Here is a 19,503-nt window from a genome sequence, read left to right on the forward strand (position 1 = left end):
GGATTCATGCCACTGTAAGAAGTGGAAAACACCAGAGAGCTCTCTCTCTGCATGTGCACAGCAGAAAGGTCACATGAGGTTGTAGCCACAAAACAGTGGCTAGCTGCAAGCAAAGAAAAGAGCTCTTACTAGAAACTAATCCCTAATCCTGATGGTACCTTGATCTTGGACTTCTAGTATCCTAAATAAATTTCTGTTGTGCAAGCTATCCAGATTGCGGTATTTTTTTATGGCATCCCAAGCAGACTAATATAGTGGGATCTGAGAAGCTGTTGAGGAACTTGACATTGAAAAACTTGAAACTCTATTGAATGTGTTTATGGACCCTTAGTTCCACTAATTGGAGCACTGCACTAAAAAGATAAAGGTTTCAAACTAGTTGCTTTCAATTATAATAGCTTTGTCATTGCATACATCTGACAGTATTTAATTGACCCAGGTCAGCCCCCCATGAATAAAACAGGGAGACAGTTTGCTTTCTAGAGAAATTTTCAGCCTAATTAATACAACTACATTATTATTACTGGAGAAAATGGGCATAGCTTAATGAAAGCCAATTAGTAGAACTACCTTTGTTATCAAACAAAATAATTTTTGAGATTGTGGAAACAAGAAGTAGGAAGATTGACTTTGGGCTTAGAAGTGATATATCTGGAACAAATGATTTCACATTAATATTGTGAAAATGGGACAATACTAGTCTCCTTAAAAACAAGAGTACCTACAGTTGTTGAGAGCTTTTAATGTAAAAGAATAACCAATACACAAATAATTTCACATTAGACTATCATAAGTATCATACTATATCATACTTACAGTAATATAAGTATGAGCCACTGGTGAGCAAAATTAAACTTATCTTTGGGGCTGTGGAAATAATTCTTAAAAGAGATGGATGGAATTTGACCTGGTCTTGAGAAGTAGCACTTGAGAAAGCAGATGGCAGAGAAAGTATCATAGCTAAAGGAGACAGCATGAGCTAAGGAGGAAAACAAGCAAGCAAGTGCTGATCCTGAGGACACTGGTGGTTTAAGAACTGAAATTTTAGGGAGCAAAAGAGGTGGTCAAGAGAAACGACTGCGAAGCTTTTCAGAACTACAGGCAAATTTTGTATTAATGATACATTTTCTGAAGCATTATGGGATCATAATAACTCCTTTCTCCCAAATTAGAAGACACATTTTCCACAAAGTTCTATATTTATCTTGATTATTTAACATTTCTTCTTATGTATTTATATGCAAAGTGTATACTTGTAAGTGAAGCCCAGTGGGATAATGGAACATGTACCAAGGGCTTGTTGTCTCAGGTCACGTGTGGTCCTGTCCAGACAGCCTCCTGTGGTAGATTCTCTGGTTTCCTGCTCTCCTGTCCCCACCCAGCAACTGCTGCCACCTTGCTCCAGTGCATGCACTCCTACCTGAGTCTTGGGGCAGGGCTCTCTCTCTTAACCTAGTGTCTCTGTACTTTAGAGAACATCACATTAGTCAATAAAAAGCACCACGAAGAGTCAAGAGGAACTATGGAAGAAATTTCCTGCATTTTAAATGAAGGGGCCTGGATTTTCATTTTGCACTGTACCCCACATATTATGTAACTGGACCTGAAATCCTGTAGCAGTGGCCAGTCCCAGGCAAGTAACTCTGGGCAAGGCACTTGGTGCCTCTGAAGTCAGTTTCCACATCTGTAAAATAACAGTTCAGAGCAGAGTAGGGTGGCTCACGCCTGTAGTCCCAGTTATTTGAAGCTTGAGATTAGAGGATGGCTTGAGCCCAAGAGTTCTAGGCGGCAGTGAGAGCTATGACTGTGCCACTGCACACCAACCTGGGTGACAGAGAGAGACCAGGTCTCTAATAAAATGATAATAAAAGAATAATAATTCCTATCTTGTTGGATTTCTGTGGAGATTTGGAGCTAATTTATGTAAAGCTCTTGGGCCAACACTTGACACTTGACACATTTTAATGATGAATACTAGAAGGTGCTGACAATTACATATTACCTAATTTAAACACAATCCCTTACATCTCCTATGTTCGAAACAGCCATTCCCACAGAGAGTAGCAAATGTGCATTCTGGTTTTGTTTCAAATGTTGATTCCCTAAATTTAAACCTTTCTATAGTGTGCAGGAAAAAAATGTCCACACCTCAGCTAATGTGAGGTTGGAACAAAAAGCTGTCAGGATCTAAAAAGGCATGCTTCTTAGAAAAGCAGAAATCTTCACAAATACTAGATTTTTTAAATGGAAGCAAAAATTCGTTCATTCAAGTGCTTGATCACTTCACAAGAGCTCTTTCACCGCAGTCGAGCGATCCCTCGCCGTTAGGAGAGAAAAACCAAGGCCAGTACAATGCGGGCGCAGTGTACTAAGTGAACACAGATATACACATACACACACCACAGAATCTTGAAAACCTTGACGTTGCTCAGCGGGCGCGTTGTACTAAGCGAACACAGACACACACACAGCGGGCGCTGTGTACTAAGCGAATACAGATACACACACACAGCTGGCGCAGTGTACTAAGTGAACACTCGAACACACACACACACCTTGAAAAGCTTGACGTTGCCCAGCGGGCGCGGTGTACTAAGCGAACACAGACACACACACAGCGGGCGCTGTGTACTAAGCGAATACAGATACACACACACAGCTGGCGCAGTGTACTAAGTGAACACTCGAACACACACACACACCTTGAAAAGCTTGACGTTGCCCAGCTACCAGCCCGTCTGGTTTCTATAGGAACGCGCAATTCCGTCGCGTCGCCCTCTGCGCCGGAAGTTGCTCTAATTCAGTTCCTGTTTTCCCCTCCGAGCGTCAACGTTTCTTTTTCCCGGGCGGCAGCTAGAGCAGACGGCGGATTAGTTTTGGGCCTGAGAGGCCCCCGTTGAGGGGCGTGGCAACGCAGCGGAGATCTGACAGGCCCAGTTCACGTGCAGGCGGCGGCGGATCATATTCCTCCATCTACAATGGCTCTGCCGGGAACTCTGAACCTAAATAATGAGGTAAGCGCCGAGGCTGAGGAACCTGTGGGGCTGACTTCGAGGGTACTCAAAATCAGCTCTTCTGAGACGCGTAGTCGGAGGCGGGGATAGAGGGTGCGTCTGGAGGAACTTTCGTGATGGGCCCAGGCGGGTTTCCCTCAACTTAGAGTTTGGCAACCGGTAATTTCCCTTCTAGGTCTCTAGGTGCCTGAAGTGAGAGACATGTATCAGGCCCCACGAATTTATGTCTGTGAGACTTTGGGAAGATCCTTTAGCCTGTGTGTTCAATATTCTTGTTCGTAAAGCGGAAGTCAGGGGAGTTTGTCCCAGGGTTGTTGTGAGATTAACTGAGATACGTAAAGTGTTTGCAAGTACCTGATCCTTAATAAGCTTTCAGTACACATTACCGGCTCCTTATTGCCTGTCAAAAATGAAAGGGAGAAATGAAGAGCTGTAGCTTCTAAGAAATTGTTGATCTTGAATGAGACAGTATGCTTAGTACTTCGTTTCCTCCTCCAGTTACTGTCCTATTCCTTTACTTCCATTTACAGCAGAACTTCAATAAAGAGCTGTTTATATTTGCTGTCTCCAATTCTTTTTTTCTGCTTCTTTCTTCAGTCCATTCTCATCAGATATTTGTTCTCACTACTGTCACTTCCATAACGTGCTAATGGCAACAAAATACTATTTCTACCACTTACCGCCTTCTGGTTTCTGCTTCTATCCAACGAAGTAATATCAACCGAAGTCGTAAAGTAAGCTGGAAACGTAAAGATAGAGTAAGGACCTCACAGTTACGTACAGCAAGGAAGTTCTTTTTCCCATGTATGAGCAAGTCACTGTTTAGATTACACACAGTAGCGTAAGGGATGTTTCATATTTTCTAGTAAACTATACTCAAGTAAAAGAGCTAAGCAACACCCACCTATGTTACAGAACAATGTGGAAGAATATCCCCAAGAACTAGTAATGCAGAAGAGTTTTCAAAGGCGGCAAAATGAAGTGGTTGATATTTGTCCTTGGTCTTTAAGGATCTTAGACAGGAATTGCAGTCAGTGATTAGGTAAAGGGGAAGAAGTTATTCCAGGCAGAGGGACTAATATAAGCAGGAAAGGGGTAGTAGCAGTAAAACCTGTGAGTAATATAGGGCTAGGTAACTCTTGACTGATGGGAACTTGATGTGAATTCCAGTGGAGTACTGGATATGCTGAGGAGGGAAGCTGAAAGCAGTTAGTTTACTCATAAATGTGCATTAAGTTTATGCTTTGTGCCAGAAAGCATTTGGTGGGCTATTTTCCATGAGGTTACCTGTGATGTATGAAAGATGAGAGTAATGTCCTTGGGATTTCAACGCTAGGGAGCATCATATCAAATTTTATAATGACTTTGATGATGGAAATGACAGGGAATAAGTCATTTAAGACTCTTTTTCCACTTACCTAACTTCAGTTCTTTTCAAAACAGTTAAAATTTGACCTTTAGGAAACCTTCATTAACTCACCTCGATTTAGATTAGGTGTCTATTCTTTGTGCACCCAAATTGCTTTCTCCTTTGGAAACACTTATGTACCTATTTCTGTCTTCTGTATTTTTGTGTCTATCACGTATAACATATGATTAAATGAATTTATGAAATCAGGAACTACACGCATCCACCACTAAAGTCTAGTATGTTCTAATGTGAAGGTGATAAAAAGGACAGAAAAAAGTGGAGATGATGGAGGATATTATAATTTAAAATTTGTGGAAAAACCACAAAAGGAAAGACAGTTATAGATTTATCTGTATAAAAACTGAATAACATACCAAAGAAAGAAAAAGGACAACCAACTAGAAAAAAAATACAGCAAATATGACAAAGGGCCAGTGCCCTTAATATAAAATACCTCACAGAAATTAAGAGAAACCATCTCAGAAAATAGGCAGAAGGAATGAATTAACAACTTCTTCAAGGAGAAAATGTATCTCAAAATAATTTGAATTCGCTTTCAGATCATTTCACTTCTTTTCCATCACCACTAGAATCCTAGTGCAGCTACTGTAGTAGCCTCCCAACTACTTGCATTGACTCTTCTCAGACTTTAATCTTAACCTCTATACTGCAGCTAGAGTGCTGTCTACAAAACATAAATCTAATCTGTCACTCCCTTGCTTAAAATCCATTTAAGGCCGGGCACAGTGGCTCACACCTGTAATCCCAGCACTTTCAGGAGGCTGAGGCAGGTGGATCACCTGAGAGTTCGATACCAGCCTGACCATGGAGAAACCCCGTCTCCACTAAAAATACAAAATTAGCTGGGCATGGTGGCGCATGCCTGTAATCCCAGTACTCGGGAGGCTTAGGCAGGAGAATTGAACTAGGGAGGCGGAGGTTCCAGTGAGCTGAGATCACGCCATTGCACTCTGGCCTGTGCAAACAAGAGTGAAACTCTATCTCAAAAAAAAAAAAATCCATTTAAGAGCTTCCTGTTACTTTTGGTAAGAAAACAGTCTAAACAAGGGGAGATCTTTCCACTTTCTGTTACCACTTTCTGCCCTCAGTCTCTATATTTCATCTACATTGGCTTTCCTCTACTACCTGGCATAACCATCTGCAGCTCTTTGCACATGCTCCTTTTTCTCTCATTAGTTCATTTAATACTTAATCCTGCTTCATTTGTTATACTTCATTTGTAATAATGTTTTGTATATGTGAGTGTGTGTGTCTGAGAGAAGTTTCTTTCCCCTTCACCTGACAGTAAACTTTTGTTCATCATCATATTTCCAAGACCTACGTGTTGAAAGAATAATGTGAGGCATCGTTTTCATGATCCGTAATATCTTAGATTAACTCTTCTTTTTTTTCCTCCCCACCCCAGATTAACTCTTCTTAACTAGGAAAGGATGCATTTCAAAGGGCCTATAACTGCCTGAAATTATTTGTAAATTTGTGTTTGTATGTCTCTCTCTTGGGAAAAGAATCCCTATGTTTCATTAGGTTTGCAAAGGTTTATAAATCTTTAGCACTGTCTTTGGGCTATTTGTACTAATGGCTATGATTTTATTTTATAGGAATTCTTGTTTCATAATTTTTAATCACAACTTTTTCTTTACAAAAGGTATATGGCAGTCTCATTTTACAGTGTATTTAATTTCCCAGAATATCTTCTGAGAAAATAAAAGCCTGCCTGCAGAGGCACAATACTTCCTACCCTTAATAATTATATTCTTATAAAAAAATTTTTCCAAAGATAAAAGCTGACCAATTTGTTAAGTAATTCCTGACTTCAGGTTCTTAGAGTACATCTACTCTTGTGAACTAAAGTAAAAATTTATCTTTACTTTTCTAAAAAATAAGCCATCACTTTTTACTTTATGTTGATGATTGTTTGTTGCATATTTTTGGTACTTCGAAGAGAGAATTTTTAATTCCTTTTTATAGCAGCTTCCCTAGCCTCCAGCACAGTACCATGTCTACAGGTAATAAAAAGTAAATATATATTGGGCAGATGAAAGCATCGATAGCATAATTGTCAACTAATGTTCAAATGAGAGGGAAAATCTCCTAAATGCTGACTTTTTTTTTCCTCCCTTTCCATTATAACTAGAGAAGGAGAAATGCACAGTTGAAAACAATAGTACCATAGCATTTAGTGAGTAAATACTTTGCAAAACTAGAGCTAGATTTTTCTCAAGTCATCTGTTTTCTTTAGGCAGCAGTGGTATGTAAAAATCAGAATTAGGAGGTGAAGTAATCTGATGGAGTACTTTAATTTCATAGAAAGGCCAAAGGCCTATATATAAAACTGGCATTATTTTATTCTTTAATAGCAAATTATCAATAAGCCCATTCGAAAAATTGCTTTCATTTCTTGTGAGACAGTAAAGGTAGAAACTAAAGTGCAAGAGAACAAAATGAGTTTCCTCCACATACTGTAAAACATAAGAATACCAAGAACCATATTTGTTTGCGCTTATGAAGTTACAAAACTCCTATGTCATGTTTAGGTACATAGTACTTTTTAATAATTTTTTTCTGAAATATTAAATTAGGACCTGTTTGTAAGAAAAGAACCAGTTTGTGTTTAGTTATTAAACTGTTCGGGGAAGTTTTGCTAGGTGGCAGCATATGCTCAATAATGGTTAAATTGTAGATAATCACTAAGCACTCTAGATTTTTTAAAAATTGTTGCTCATCAGAAATAAAAAGTCTAATCAACATTAAGTTATCATCCATGTGACAAAATTAGGGTCCTCTTTATAAAACAATAATTTTGGCCAAGTACAGTGGCTCACTCTGTAATCCCAGCACTTTGGGAGGCCGAGGCAGGCAGATCACTTGAGCTCACGAGTTTGAGACCAGCCTGCGCAACGTGGTAAAACCCCATCTCTACAAAAAATACAGAAAAATTAGCCAAATGTGGTGGTACATGCCTGTAGTCCCAGCTACTCGGGAGGCTGAGGTGGGAAGATGGCTTGAGCCCAGCAGCTGGAGGTTGTGATGAGCCAAGATCACTTAACTGTGCTCCAGCCTGGGCAATAGAGCCAGACCTTGTCTCAAAAGGAAACAAAAAAGAAACCCAATGATTTTGTTAACTATAAAATACTTCAAACATATTGAAAATAATGTAACATGTTCTCGTAATCTACTTTGTATGTTTAGGAAATGTCAGTGTTTCGCTATATCTTAATGTTTAATTCTACCCATCTTCTTTTCTACCTCAGAGGTAATTATTATTCTTGGAGTGTGTTTTTCTCTTCTACATTTTTCACAATTTTAGTAACATGCATATCTATACCCAGTGTATAGTATTGCATTGTAGGCTTTTAAACTGCATATTGCTTTACAAATTATGGGGGTTGTGTTCCAAGACCCCCAGTGTATGCTTAAAACTTCAGATAATACCAAACTCTGTCTTCGGTTTTTTTTTTTTTTTCTGTACAGTAATGGGCAGGTAACAGATACAGCAGGAATACACTGGGCAAAAGTATGGTTTACATCCTATATGGGATGGAGTAGTACAGTGAGAGGTTTCATCATGCTACTCAGAGTGGTGTACAATTTAAAATTTATGAGTTATTTAGATTTGGAATTTTTCACTTAATATTTTTGGACCATGTGTCCAACTGCAGATAACTGAAACTGCTGACAACAAAATTGTTGGTAAGCGGGGACTACTGTATTTTATTTACCAGTGTTACTTTTCAAGGTTTATCGATGTAATACCTACAGATCTTCTGCATTGATTTAAAATACATTGCTATATGCTTTATTATTATTTACATATTTATACATTATTTTCTTTCTCATGCTACATTTTGTTAAAATGCTGCAATGAATAATCTTGTGTGTAGCCTTTTCCTATTATTAAGAATGTGTCTTCTGAATAGATTCCTAGAAGTAGGACTTTTGTTAAAGTATAGCCAAGGTTTCCTCCAAGGGAGTAAACCAGTGTGCATTTTTAGCAGCAGTGTATTTGTTTGCTCACAACCTCATACCCAGAATGCGTTATCATAGTTTTTTTGTATTTACTAATCTGATAGGTAAGTAATGAATAACCAGAGGTTTTAATGTATTCTTTTTTTTTTTTTCTTTTAAGGAAGAGTTTCGCCCTTTTGCCCAGGCAGGAGTGCAGTGGCATGCTCTCAGCTTACTGCAACCTCTACCTCCCCGGTTCTCCTGCCTCAGCTTCCCAAGTAGCTGAGATCACAGGCGCCTTCCACCACACCCAGCTAATTTTTGTGTTTTTTTAGTAGAGATAGGGTTTCACCAGGCTGGTCTCGAACTGCCAACCTCAGGCAGTCCGCCCACCTCGGCCTCTCAAAGTGTGGGATTACAGGTGTGAGCCACCGCCCCCGGCCCTTACTGTATTCTTAGAAACACAGATATACTTAGATTTTTCTTAACACTGCAAGTTCCTCTAGAACAATACTAGCTCTTAGAATAACAATTTTCTAATAACTACAGATTTTTGTTACTAACTCAAAAACATGGCAAAGTTGGTGAATTATCACAAACTAACTAGTTGGCCAGCTAACACATAGCTAGGCAAAAGTGAATTCAAGTAGCATTTAATTTTGTCTGTGAACCAAAGTCTGCTCTCTGCTTTGTAAATCAGAAACTTGCTTAATTTTCACCCCAGAAATAGAGCTCATTCTCTAAAAAATAAATTCATATTAAATATGTGTATAACAGATTGTGTGAATGATAAAGCTAGTTTATTAAAAACATATCTGATATACATAATAATACTCACATTGTAAAACACAGTCTTTTCCTGTCTACTGACCATCAGCTGTTTGGTAAGTAGAAATATAGAAAGGGGTTTTAGTTGCATGATTCATGTTGAGCTATGATGCATCTGTTCCCATAATTGAGTTATTCCAGAAGAGATTAGATTTCTCAAGTCTCTGAGCTGGGGAACCCTTTCTTTGGAATTTCCTTGAGTTGGACACTGCCGGCTTTTGCCTCTCTGTGGTTTCCTTTCCTGTGTTTATGTTGACTCTTCTGAGTCATCTCACATGATCTTTTCCCAAATAGCTGTATTAGACTTCCACTTTATTTATAGTATTTTTATACTGAATATGCAAGAGATGCTCTATGTTTAGATTTTGCCAGGTTTTAACATTAAAGCCCTCTGTGTGCCTAATTTCTAGGTGATTCTTCGCTGTCAGTACATATATATTCACTCTGTATGTCGGTGTTAACTCTTTTTCTTCAGATTTTATAGATTGTCTTAAATGCATTATCTTGCTGTTTGGAAGCCCTCAGCTTGGCTTTATCAGTCTTGGTGATAGCCTCAGATTTTCCCTTCATTCTGTCTTCAGACCCCTGTCTACTTCTTTTTCATTTTCTTTCTTCTGTGTCAGCATATTTTATTTCCATTTTTAAGCCTCTGTTTTCTCTGTGCTCACATTATTCCTCTGTTCTTTCCCTCCCAAACAATAATCCTACTGTTTTCGCAATTCTAACAATGATAATTCTTCTTGGTTTTGATTAGAGGTTTGCCAGAGTGTACTGCCACTATGCAGTGCATTTGGACTTATGTGGGTATTGGTGTGTTAGGCCTGTTCATTGCCTTCTGTGTTGCCTGTCAACCAACTTTGTAATTACTGGGTGACAAATGAATTGGCAACTTTTTAAATCCTAACATAAAGGCTATATTAATCATCAGTTTTGCAAAAATCTGAGTTCTTGGAGAAACCTAAGTCTTAAGTATATGAGGTATTCCTTTGCTTTTAGAATTCCCTTATCCATTAACGAAAAACATAGTATTTCTTAACTTGGAATTTTAAAATTGGAGATAGGCTTTCTTATGATTGGAATGTAACCAAGGACCAACTCTGCCCACTGCAATTTATTAGTAAAGTTTGGTTAATTAAAGTTTATTAGTAAAGTTATTTGGTTAATTAAAGTTTATTAGTAAAGTTTTGGTTAACCAAAGTTTGGTTAACCACTGTTAACCAAACCGTGCACCTGCAAAGTTCAGCAATTAGAAACATTGGTTAACATATCTTAATGTATAGTTCATAGCTTCCTATTTGTTTATTTTATGAATAACTTAACTTTCAAAAAAATGAGTCATGAAGCCCTATAATTCTGTTTATGCAATGTAGCAGTTCTTTTGTTTTTTTTTTTTACTTAAACCTTGTGTGTGCCTTTTCATTTATGCAAAGTATGATTTTTTTTTAAATGAGTTTAAATTTGAAACAAATTCCTAAGAGGTTAACTTAGCTAGTGGGAAAGAAACCTGATTAATCTGCATTTTTAAATTCTATTTTGCATTTGAAACAATGATTTGACAGTGTGTATTTTTACATTTCTGGTCATTTATTTAACTAATATTTACAGGACACATACTGTGTGCCATGCACTATGTTAGGTGTTAAGATGCAGCGTTGAATAAAACCAGATATTTGACCTTCACGAAATTTATAACCTACTGGGGTAAGACATATTAAACATAATCAGATTAAAAGTAAAGTATTAAGGTACCAACTAAAGGTACTTGTGACCCTCAGGGATGCCAGAAAAGACTCTTCACAGAAATGACAATTGGTCCAAAATCAGGATGAATAGATGCTAACAAGCTGACATGAGAAGAAAGAACATTCTGACCATTAGAAATGGCAGGTGTTGTAAGGCTTTGTAGTACAAGTGAGCATGGTAAGAACAGGGGACTGAAAAAAGGCCAATGTGGTTCTTCTTAGAGCAGTTGGAGACTGTTGAAGAGAGTTACATAATGGTGTGACATCAGATATATATTTAAAAAAATTTTTATTCTGATGGCATCGTGGATAACTGATTAGCAAGAGGCAAGAATAGGTGTAGAGAAACCAGTTAGCAGTAACTCAGCCAAGGTTGCAAAAAGGTCAAGATAGTGTAAAAAAAAAGTGGTACAATTTGAAAGATAATTAGCATTTAAGATTAATAGGACTTGGAGATTCATTGTGAAGGATTAAGAGAGCTACCTCTAATGACCCTTAGGTTTATAGCTAAAAAGATTGTTCCATTCCCTGAAATATGAAACTCCCCTCTTCCACAAAAGAAGGGAAGGGTCCTATTGGAGGTGAAGAACATGAGTTTAGGTGTGAATTTGAGGTGACTTTGAACACACTCAGAAAGTAATGTCAAGCAGGAAGTTGCACATCTTGGAGCTAAAATGAGTGATCTCAGCTGAAAGTAAAATTTTTGATTCCTGTTTGTTTAGGTGGCAAATTAAATATGCACATGTAAGAGCTCTTAAAGCTAAACAATGTACTGTGAAAAGAAACAGTGGCTTGGGACTGCCCCTTCAACTCTTAACATTTTATGACTAGGTAGAGGTGGATGAATATTCAAAGAAGATCAAAATAGAGTGAGTAGAAAGGAAAGAAGAAAACCAGGACCATATTCTGTCTTGGAAAACCAAGGGAAGAATGTTTGAAGAAAGAAAAGGTGGTCAAAAATGTCAAATTTCCATTGAATTCAGGGGCTTTTTTTGGAAATCATTGGTGTCCTTAGTAACATCTTTTAGTAGACTGATGAGGATGAAAATCAAATTGGATTTGTGTGGCATGCAGAAATAGGGATACTGACTTTGGACATCTCTTTCTAAAAGCTTAGCTCTCCACACAACTAAAAACGGGGTCATCCTAGTGAACTATGTAATGAGGATGTTTGTGTATTTAGTCTCTAATGAAAATGACCCAAGCATGTTTAAAATAATCACTGAGAAAGAAATGCATTAAAAGGAAAAGAATGGCAATGCTATAGTAAACGGATAATCCATAGTAGAAGTTCTAGGAGGACAGAAGACAATGGGCTCCAGAAGACAGTTAAAAGATTAACCTTAGATATGTGTAGCAGTATTTCTTATATTGTAACTTTATTCATAAAGGAAAATGGGTCATGGAAGTAAATTTACATTCTTGTTAGTAGAAAAATGATGGTTCCCAACTGATAATTATTTTATCCACGCTATTGAAAGAGAGAAGAGAGGAGGGAGACAAGAGGATTTAGGAGAGTAGGCAAAAGTTTAAAACAGGCATCGTAGAGTGAATTGACCAGAAGAATATTATAGCATTGCTAGGAAGAATGAGAGTCCACTTGAGGTTAATTATGATGAATTTATAGTAGACAGAATGTTGCAACTATTTGCTATTGGCATATGATAATGAAGAACTCAGATGTTTTTTGCATTCAAGGCTAAGGTTTGCTAACCAGAGGGATAGGAGTTTAAGATATTGGCAAATGTTTATCATGTATCTAAACTGCATAACGGAAGAACATAAAGTGTAGGAGTCAGTGGACTGGTGGTCCTAATGAAGTCAAAGATGGTTGTGGTGGGTAGAATTGAACAAACGAGCTGATAGAAGTTGTGATCACAGTGTGGAATATTTGAATTAATGGTTTTAGAAATTGAATATTGGGAATGATGACAAGGTCGACAGGTGGCCACGGAAGTGGATGGCTGAGATAGAATAGATTAAGTCTTTAGAAAATAAGTAAAGAAGGGAATATATAATTACCAGATGGGCTATTCAAGCAGATATTTAAGTCACCCAGAATGATGGCAGAACTTAGGGTATAAAGAAATTTTAAGTTGGTTGCCAATATCTTCAATGAATAAGGGAGTGAATGACATGAAGGGTAAGAGAAGATATTATCACTAACAGGATGATGTTGATAATGTTATTTTGGCAAGAAGAATTTGAGGAATTGTGTGTGCCAGGTCCTGTTGCAGGACACTGAAAACACTATATAAATATTACATATACATACTATATAAATATTACAAGAGTCCATTTTCTAGGAGCTCACTGTTTATAGAAAAAGTCAGCCACATGAGCAGTTAGTGACAATGCAATGAGGTAGGTGCTTTAATAACAGAATCTGTAAAGTATAGTGGCACCCCAGTGGTTATCTCTAACTTAAGAAGTCATTGGAGGTTTCACTCGAAGGACTATGTCGGAACTGAATTTTATGTAGTTCCTAAAGTGAAGACGGGAAAGAAGGACATTCCAGGAGTAATTTTAAGATGTATGCCTCCTAACTGTGATAGGCGAAACATAAACTCAGTGATTACATGCCATTGTACTGAATGCTATTATAATGTATAGTTTTTTATAACTAGAATTTCCATTTCTTGGACTGTAACTCTGCTTTTTGTTCTTAAACATTAGTAGGATGATTTAAAGTTTATATTTGTATGTGTCTGCATGTGTGTTTGTGTGTGAACATTTATGTTTACATGCACACATGCTTACACAATATGCCCTTGTGTTTGTGGAGCTTCTTTTAAAGTTATACTTGAAATAATTTATTACTAAAAATAATGAAAGGTTTTATAAATAAGTAAAATAAATTGTTAATTAAAAGCTAATTTGCTAATTAAAACACTCATTCAGCAAATTTTCTACCATTATGAGTGAGGCTTTGTTTTAAATGGTAAGAATACAAAGATGAATAGGATAGGCTCTAATTTCAGGGAACTCGCAGTTTATTACGTTTCAAACCTAGCAAGATGTAAGTGTAACATTAAATGACTTTATCTCTGGTAATACTGTGACTTTTTAAAAAATTATAACTTGTTTTTCTTAAGCCCTCAGACACATTTTTAGACTGATGATTTATTCCTTCACTATTTATGGAAGAGGTTTGATTTTTAACAAGCTAGGAATATAGGTTGATGAAAAGGATAGTCAAAGTGGTAGACTAAGTCTATAAGATTAAGACTCAAAATAAAATGTGTTTGTTCCTGAAGTAAGTGCCTTTCTTCTAATTTATGGCTTTATTCTTCATAGGTTGTGAAGATGAGAAAAGAAGTGAAGAGAATTCGAGTTTTGGTTATCCGAAAACTTGTCAGGAGTGTTGGCAGACTGAAGTCAAAAAAGTTAGTCATGTAAAGCAATGACCTTGTGACTAATGAAATATCAAAAGTTGTTTTTTTTTGGTACTTTAAAATTTTTAGGGTTGGATATAGAGAAGTAATTATCTTACTCATACAGCATTTTTGTTTTATATGTAGAGATTATGTGAGTGAGATAGAATGTGCTGTGTCAGCATGCCCTTCTGTGGATTGGACTGTCATTGCTTAAGATTCAGGATGAATTTTTCTGCTGCTTTTGCAAAATTCTCTTTTTGGTCTTTTCAGAATGAAATTTTCTTGGACTTATGTGTTTTATGTTATTAAAAGTTATTTTAAGGTACTGATATAACTTAACAAATCTAGTAATATCTTAAGAATCAGTTTTGAAGATTTTATGTCAGATTTTTTTCTTCAGTTGCTGAGTGATTTGAAATCTTCAGTACCTTGTGAAAGTGTTTATTAGAACATTGTGTTCCACATAATTTTTTAGAAAAATACAATAATTTGTATTTTCAATATCACTAGTGTTAGTAAAAAAAAGTATTTTATTTATAGTTCTTATGATTTAAGCATGAATGCTTAGCCTTCAAATATGTTTTGTTCCAGATTAATTTCCTATTCTTTCATAAATATGTCAGAATATAGCCCTTCTTTATTTTTTCCTTAAATTCCAGATAGCAAATTTTCATTTGGTAAAACTATATCCAACCTCTAAATATAGCTTATGAAATTTATATTACATTAAATATAATTACTATTGATTGATTAATTGATGAGGAAAAGTGCTATTAAGGAACTAGAGAAAGCAAACTATCAAAAGTAATGGTCATTAATACAATGCCAAGACAGTACTTATTTTTGCCAGTTTCTAACATATGGGTTTAGTTATGAAATCAAGGTGTGTTTTGGGAGTGGGGGAAATAGGGAGTGTAGGATAGTGGAGTGTTTGTTATTTAGAGATTTATTATGCTTTTCTAAAAGAAATGAAATGATTATCCTTTGTGATATGAGCCTAAAATTAATGCTTTGCCTGGCTACATACTGTAATGTGTTTTTTGCAGGGGTACTGAAGATGCACTGTTAAAAAACCAAAGACGGGCGCAACGATTGCTTGAAGAAATCCATGCCATGAAGGTAAGGACTTGTGTGGGTATGTATGTACATATGTTTTTGAGTATCTGTTATCCTGCATTTTGTTTGTGTGTGGTATTGCTTATTTGAATATTCCTGAGAGTGGCCTAAGACATCTTGTATCAGCCCGTTTGGTGAAGAATGTAGCACATTTAGAAAAATTGTAATGTTTAAGCTTACATTTTTCCATGTTTTTAACTGAATTTGTTAAAATGCTAGGTTAATTGGAGTCAAAACTCTGCCAAACTAAATTCATCTATGTTTAGTAATGCCTCATGCCTCAAGTTTTTATTTTTACTGTAACTTTAGCATGAAGTCAGTTCAGGAATTAAAGTCTTCGCGCTATTTGGGAATGTAGATGGTGATATTGGTGGCTGACATCATGCTTTCCTTGTTGCCAACTCAATAAATTTTTATGTAGTGGTGTCAGCATTTTATTCAGTTCTGTAGTAACTTCAAATAAAATAAGTGTTAGAGCAACGTGTTCCCATATTTTTATTTTCTTGAGTCAGACTCTTCACTAGCATCATTTTTAGGTCTTCTCATTGCTCTAACTTTGTGGAAACTTTCATTTACCAAATGACATGACATTAAATGTCTGGGAGACTGTTCTACTGTAGAACTTAAAAACAACATCTGGTACCAGCAATTTTCTTAATTGCAGGGTCATTTTGCATGCATGTTTGCCTATTACATTTTGGTATAAGTTTCCAAGTTTTGAATTAGGTAAAAGAGAAAGAAAGCTCTCTAACAATATTTTAATTGAGTTAGGTTATCAAAGCTTCTCACAGTTTCTTCTTTTTAAAGTGATAGTAAAGTGTTTAATAGGACAAAGTTATCCCAGTTAATCTGAATAAAAACGTCTAGGAAATGACTCTTTAATATGAAGTATATTTGTTTCTTGTGTTCATCCTTCACCCCTGAACACTATTACAAAATTCATGGAATCCATCCGATACAACTTTTCTTTCTCAAAGTTGTAATCTCCTTTTTATCCAGTCATTCAGGAAAAAAAGTATTTTGTATTTGACTGCTAATGATCATTTGTGTCTCTGTAGTTTGTAGATTCATTTAGGCTTTTTCATATACCTTTTGTAAATGATATTCCTATGAGAAATAAAATCTTTAGAGATTTTGCTTTGAGAATAGCAATAAGATAGGAAGTTACAATTTATCCCTTTCACTTTCTCTTAACCAAGGTTCTTACTAAATTACATTGCCTACCTAAATTTTTCCCTGTAATTTCTTCTGAATAGTCATTTTTGGAGTCTTAAATTATTCGGAGGCCTTCAGCTACTATATAATTGCTGATTTTATTTTACCATGGAAAGAATGCAGTGTGTGTGTGTGTGTGTGTGTGTATACATACATATATACACATACACATAGGTAAACACACACAATATATAGTTGGCTACTCTGACTTTAACTTCTTTTGTAATACTGTTTAAAAACTGGAATAAACAAATTTATACACACACACACACACACACACACTCACTACATTCTTTCCATAGTTTATTGACTATAATAAACTTGTATGCAGTGTATGAAGAGTTTGCAAACAAAAGATACTCAACCTTTAGAATACTTCCCTTTTGTAAATTTTGATAATGAATTTGATTAATTAGAAAAGTTGTCATTTTTTATCTAAATGTAAAGCCTGTTTTCTGTTTCTGTTTTTGAATCTCATCAGCAAAGGGAAATCTGATTCAGTGAGAAAGTTAGTAGGTTTACAAGATTACTACATCACTACCATGGTTTGGTTTGGTTTGGTTTGATTTGTGTTCTAGTTTTCCCTGTGATCATATAAGCTCACTATGGAATTGTTGCACCATAGAAAGCCAAATTCATAGCCTATGTATTCCTGGAATTCATAAAATTCATAGTATGTATATGTCTTGAGTTTGTGGTAGGAGTTAGGGTATGCTGGGTTGGCTGCTCTGACTTCAACTTCTTTTGTAATGCCTTTTAAAAACTGGAATAAATTTAAATATAAAAAGAGTACTAGAAAGGCTATATATTCGCTTTCTTTAGGTGTCAAATTTCATTCCTCATTTATGGTTCTTTTACAAATTTTGTCGTCTTTTCTAAACAAAGCAAATACATAACAGCGTTTTTCTTAACTAAAAGGTCATTTGTAATTTTCTTAGGAAGTGGTTATTACCTACTTGGGAGTATCAAAGAAATCATGACAAAACTCTGAGTCTCCATTAAATTTGGAGAAAAAAACCTCTACTTATTTATTTTCCCAGAGAAATTTTTTCCTTGGCTCAGATACCACTGCATTTTTATAGTCTTATTGATGACATACTGTCCTATTCTTGCTTTCTATAATAATAGGGTATTTTGTTGCAGGATGACTTCTTTGTGAAGAAAACCTGAGTATTTTTAGAAATGGGAGTTTGTTTTTTTCTGGCCAACCAAGAAAAAAAATTGGCCTGATCTTTATGATACCCTAAAATCATAGGTTCTAATTTTATAGACTATGGTATATGAAACCCAAGTCTTTGCTACATTTTTAATAGTGTCCATACTTTTAACTTTGATATTAGTATAAATACTGGCTTCTAAAACAGTTTCTTTTTCTTTGAAAGTTAAAGTTAAATTAACTTATCAACATTTACAGATCAGTAAGTTACAGCTGGAGAAGGAAATGGTAAAATTCAAGCATATATTGAAATTACTCAAAATGTACAACCAATCTCTTACTCGATAATAATGGTAATAACTAGCTTTTACTGAGCATTTACTATGTGCCTGGCAGTATATTATGTGTTTTATATTTACTGTCTCACTAGGTAGATATCATTTTTATTCCTATCTTACAGAATACGAGACTCAAGCTTAGAGAAATAAAGCAACTTATAACTGACTATAAAGCTAATTATGTTATCCACTTTAGTTTACTGCTTCAGTAAGTTGTGAACATTCCTATGATATATCCAGACTCACTTTCCTAGGTATTGGAGGAGATAATTTAATAAACATGAAACTTGCCATCTAGAGAAAAGAAGGGCCCAAAAATGTGCAACACATTTTCAGATCCTTTAATTCCTCACAGCTAAATATATACAGTAACCTGTATCTGTATTCTTTTTTTTTTTTTTTTTTTTTTTGATGGAGTCTTGCCTCTGGAGTTCAGTCGTCGTGCAAATTTGCTCACTGCAACCTCTGCTTCCTGGATTAAAACAATTCTGCCACAGCCTCCTGAGTAGTTGGGACTACAGGCAGCTGCCACCATGCCCAGCTAACTTTTGTACTTTTAGTAGAGATAAGGTTTTGCCATGTTGCCTAGGCTGGTCTCAAACACCTGACCTCAGGTGATCCATTCACCTCAGCCTCCCAAAGTGCTGGGAATACTGGTGTGAACCACCATGCCCAGCCTATCTGTATTCTTTTTTAATCTCTTCCTCTCTAAGGTTGTTACTTCTTCCTATGTTAAATATTCTTTAAAATGAGAATTTTTGTATTCTTCTTTGAGACCTTGTTCTGCCTGCTACCTCTTACTTCTCCTCTAGTTTAAAATTCTTTCTCCTTTTGTTTTATTCTTCCCCTAGTTTTACATTCTGAAATCTATTATTAAAACCATCTGGCCAGGCGAACTGGCTCAAGCCTGTAATCCCAGAACTTTGGGAGGCTGAGGTGGGTGGATCACGAGGTCAGAAGTTCAAGACCAGCCTGGCCAAGATGGTGAAATCCTGTCTCTACTAAAAACACAAAAATTAACCGGGCATGGTGACAGGTGCCTGTAATCCCAGCTACTCGGGAGGCTGAGGCAGGAGAATTGCTTGAACCCAGACAGCAGAGGTTGCAGCGATCCAAGATCATGCCACTCTACTACGGACTGGATGATGGAGAGTCTCAAAGAAAAATAAAAATCCTTTGAACTTAGAATCAGCAGTTAGGATCACTTTGTTTTAGGCTTCTGCACAGCTTGACCCTAAATGGTTGTCTTTAGTAGATCACAAATAGAAAAAATAATATAGACTATAATCTGTAAGGGCATTAAAGTTAAATTATACATCATCAAAATAATATAATAACTA

General features: G+C 36.2%; 1 protein-coding gene across 2 annotated transcripts in view; it reads left to right on the forward strand.

Annotated features, from left to right (window-relative positions):
- Positions 1–2,844: 2,844 nt before the first annotated feature.
- SRFBP1 (serum response factor binding protein 1) overlaps positions 2,845–19,503 on the forward strand; it is a 62,656-nt gene continuing 45,997 nt past the window's right edge. Inside the window, exons 1-3 of one of the 2 annotated variants that reach the window (XM_012448444.3) lie at positions 2,845–3,014; positions 14,259–14,347; positions 15,385–15,457. In XM_012448444.3, the coding sequence (XP_012303867.2) occupies positions 2,979–3,014; positions 14,259–14,347; positions 15,385–15,457 (198 nt within the window). In that variant the 5' untranslated portion in view covers positions 2,845–2,978. The remainder of the gene's footprint in view (positions 3,015–14,258; positions 14,348–15,384; positions 15,458–19,503) is intronic. The other variant, XM_064366219.1, reaches the window with a different exon arrangement.

Source organism: Aotus nancymaae, unplaced genomic scaffold (assembly GCF_030222135.1).
Source record: "Aotus nancymaae isolate 86718 unplaced genomic scaffold, 86718_ANA_hifiasm-v0.15.2.pri h1tg000064l_0, whole genome shotgun sequence".
In the NCBI taxonomy this organism is placed as follows: Eukaryota; Metazoa; Chordata; class Mammalia; order Primates; family Aotidae; genus Aotus; species Aotus nancymaae.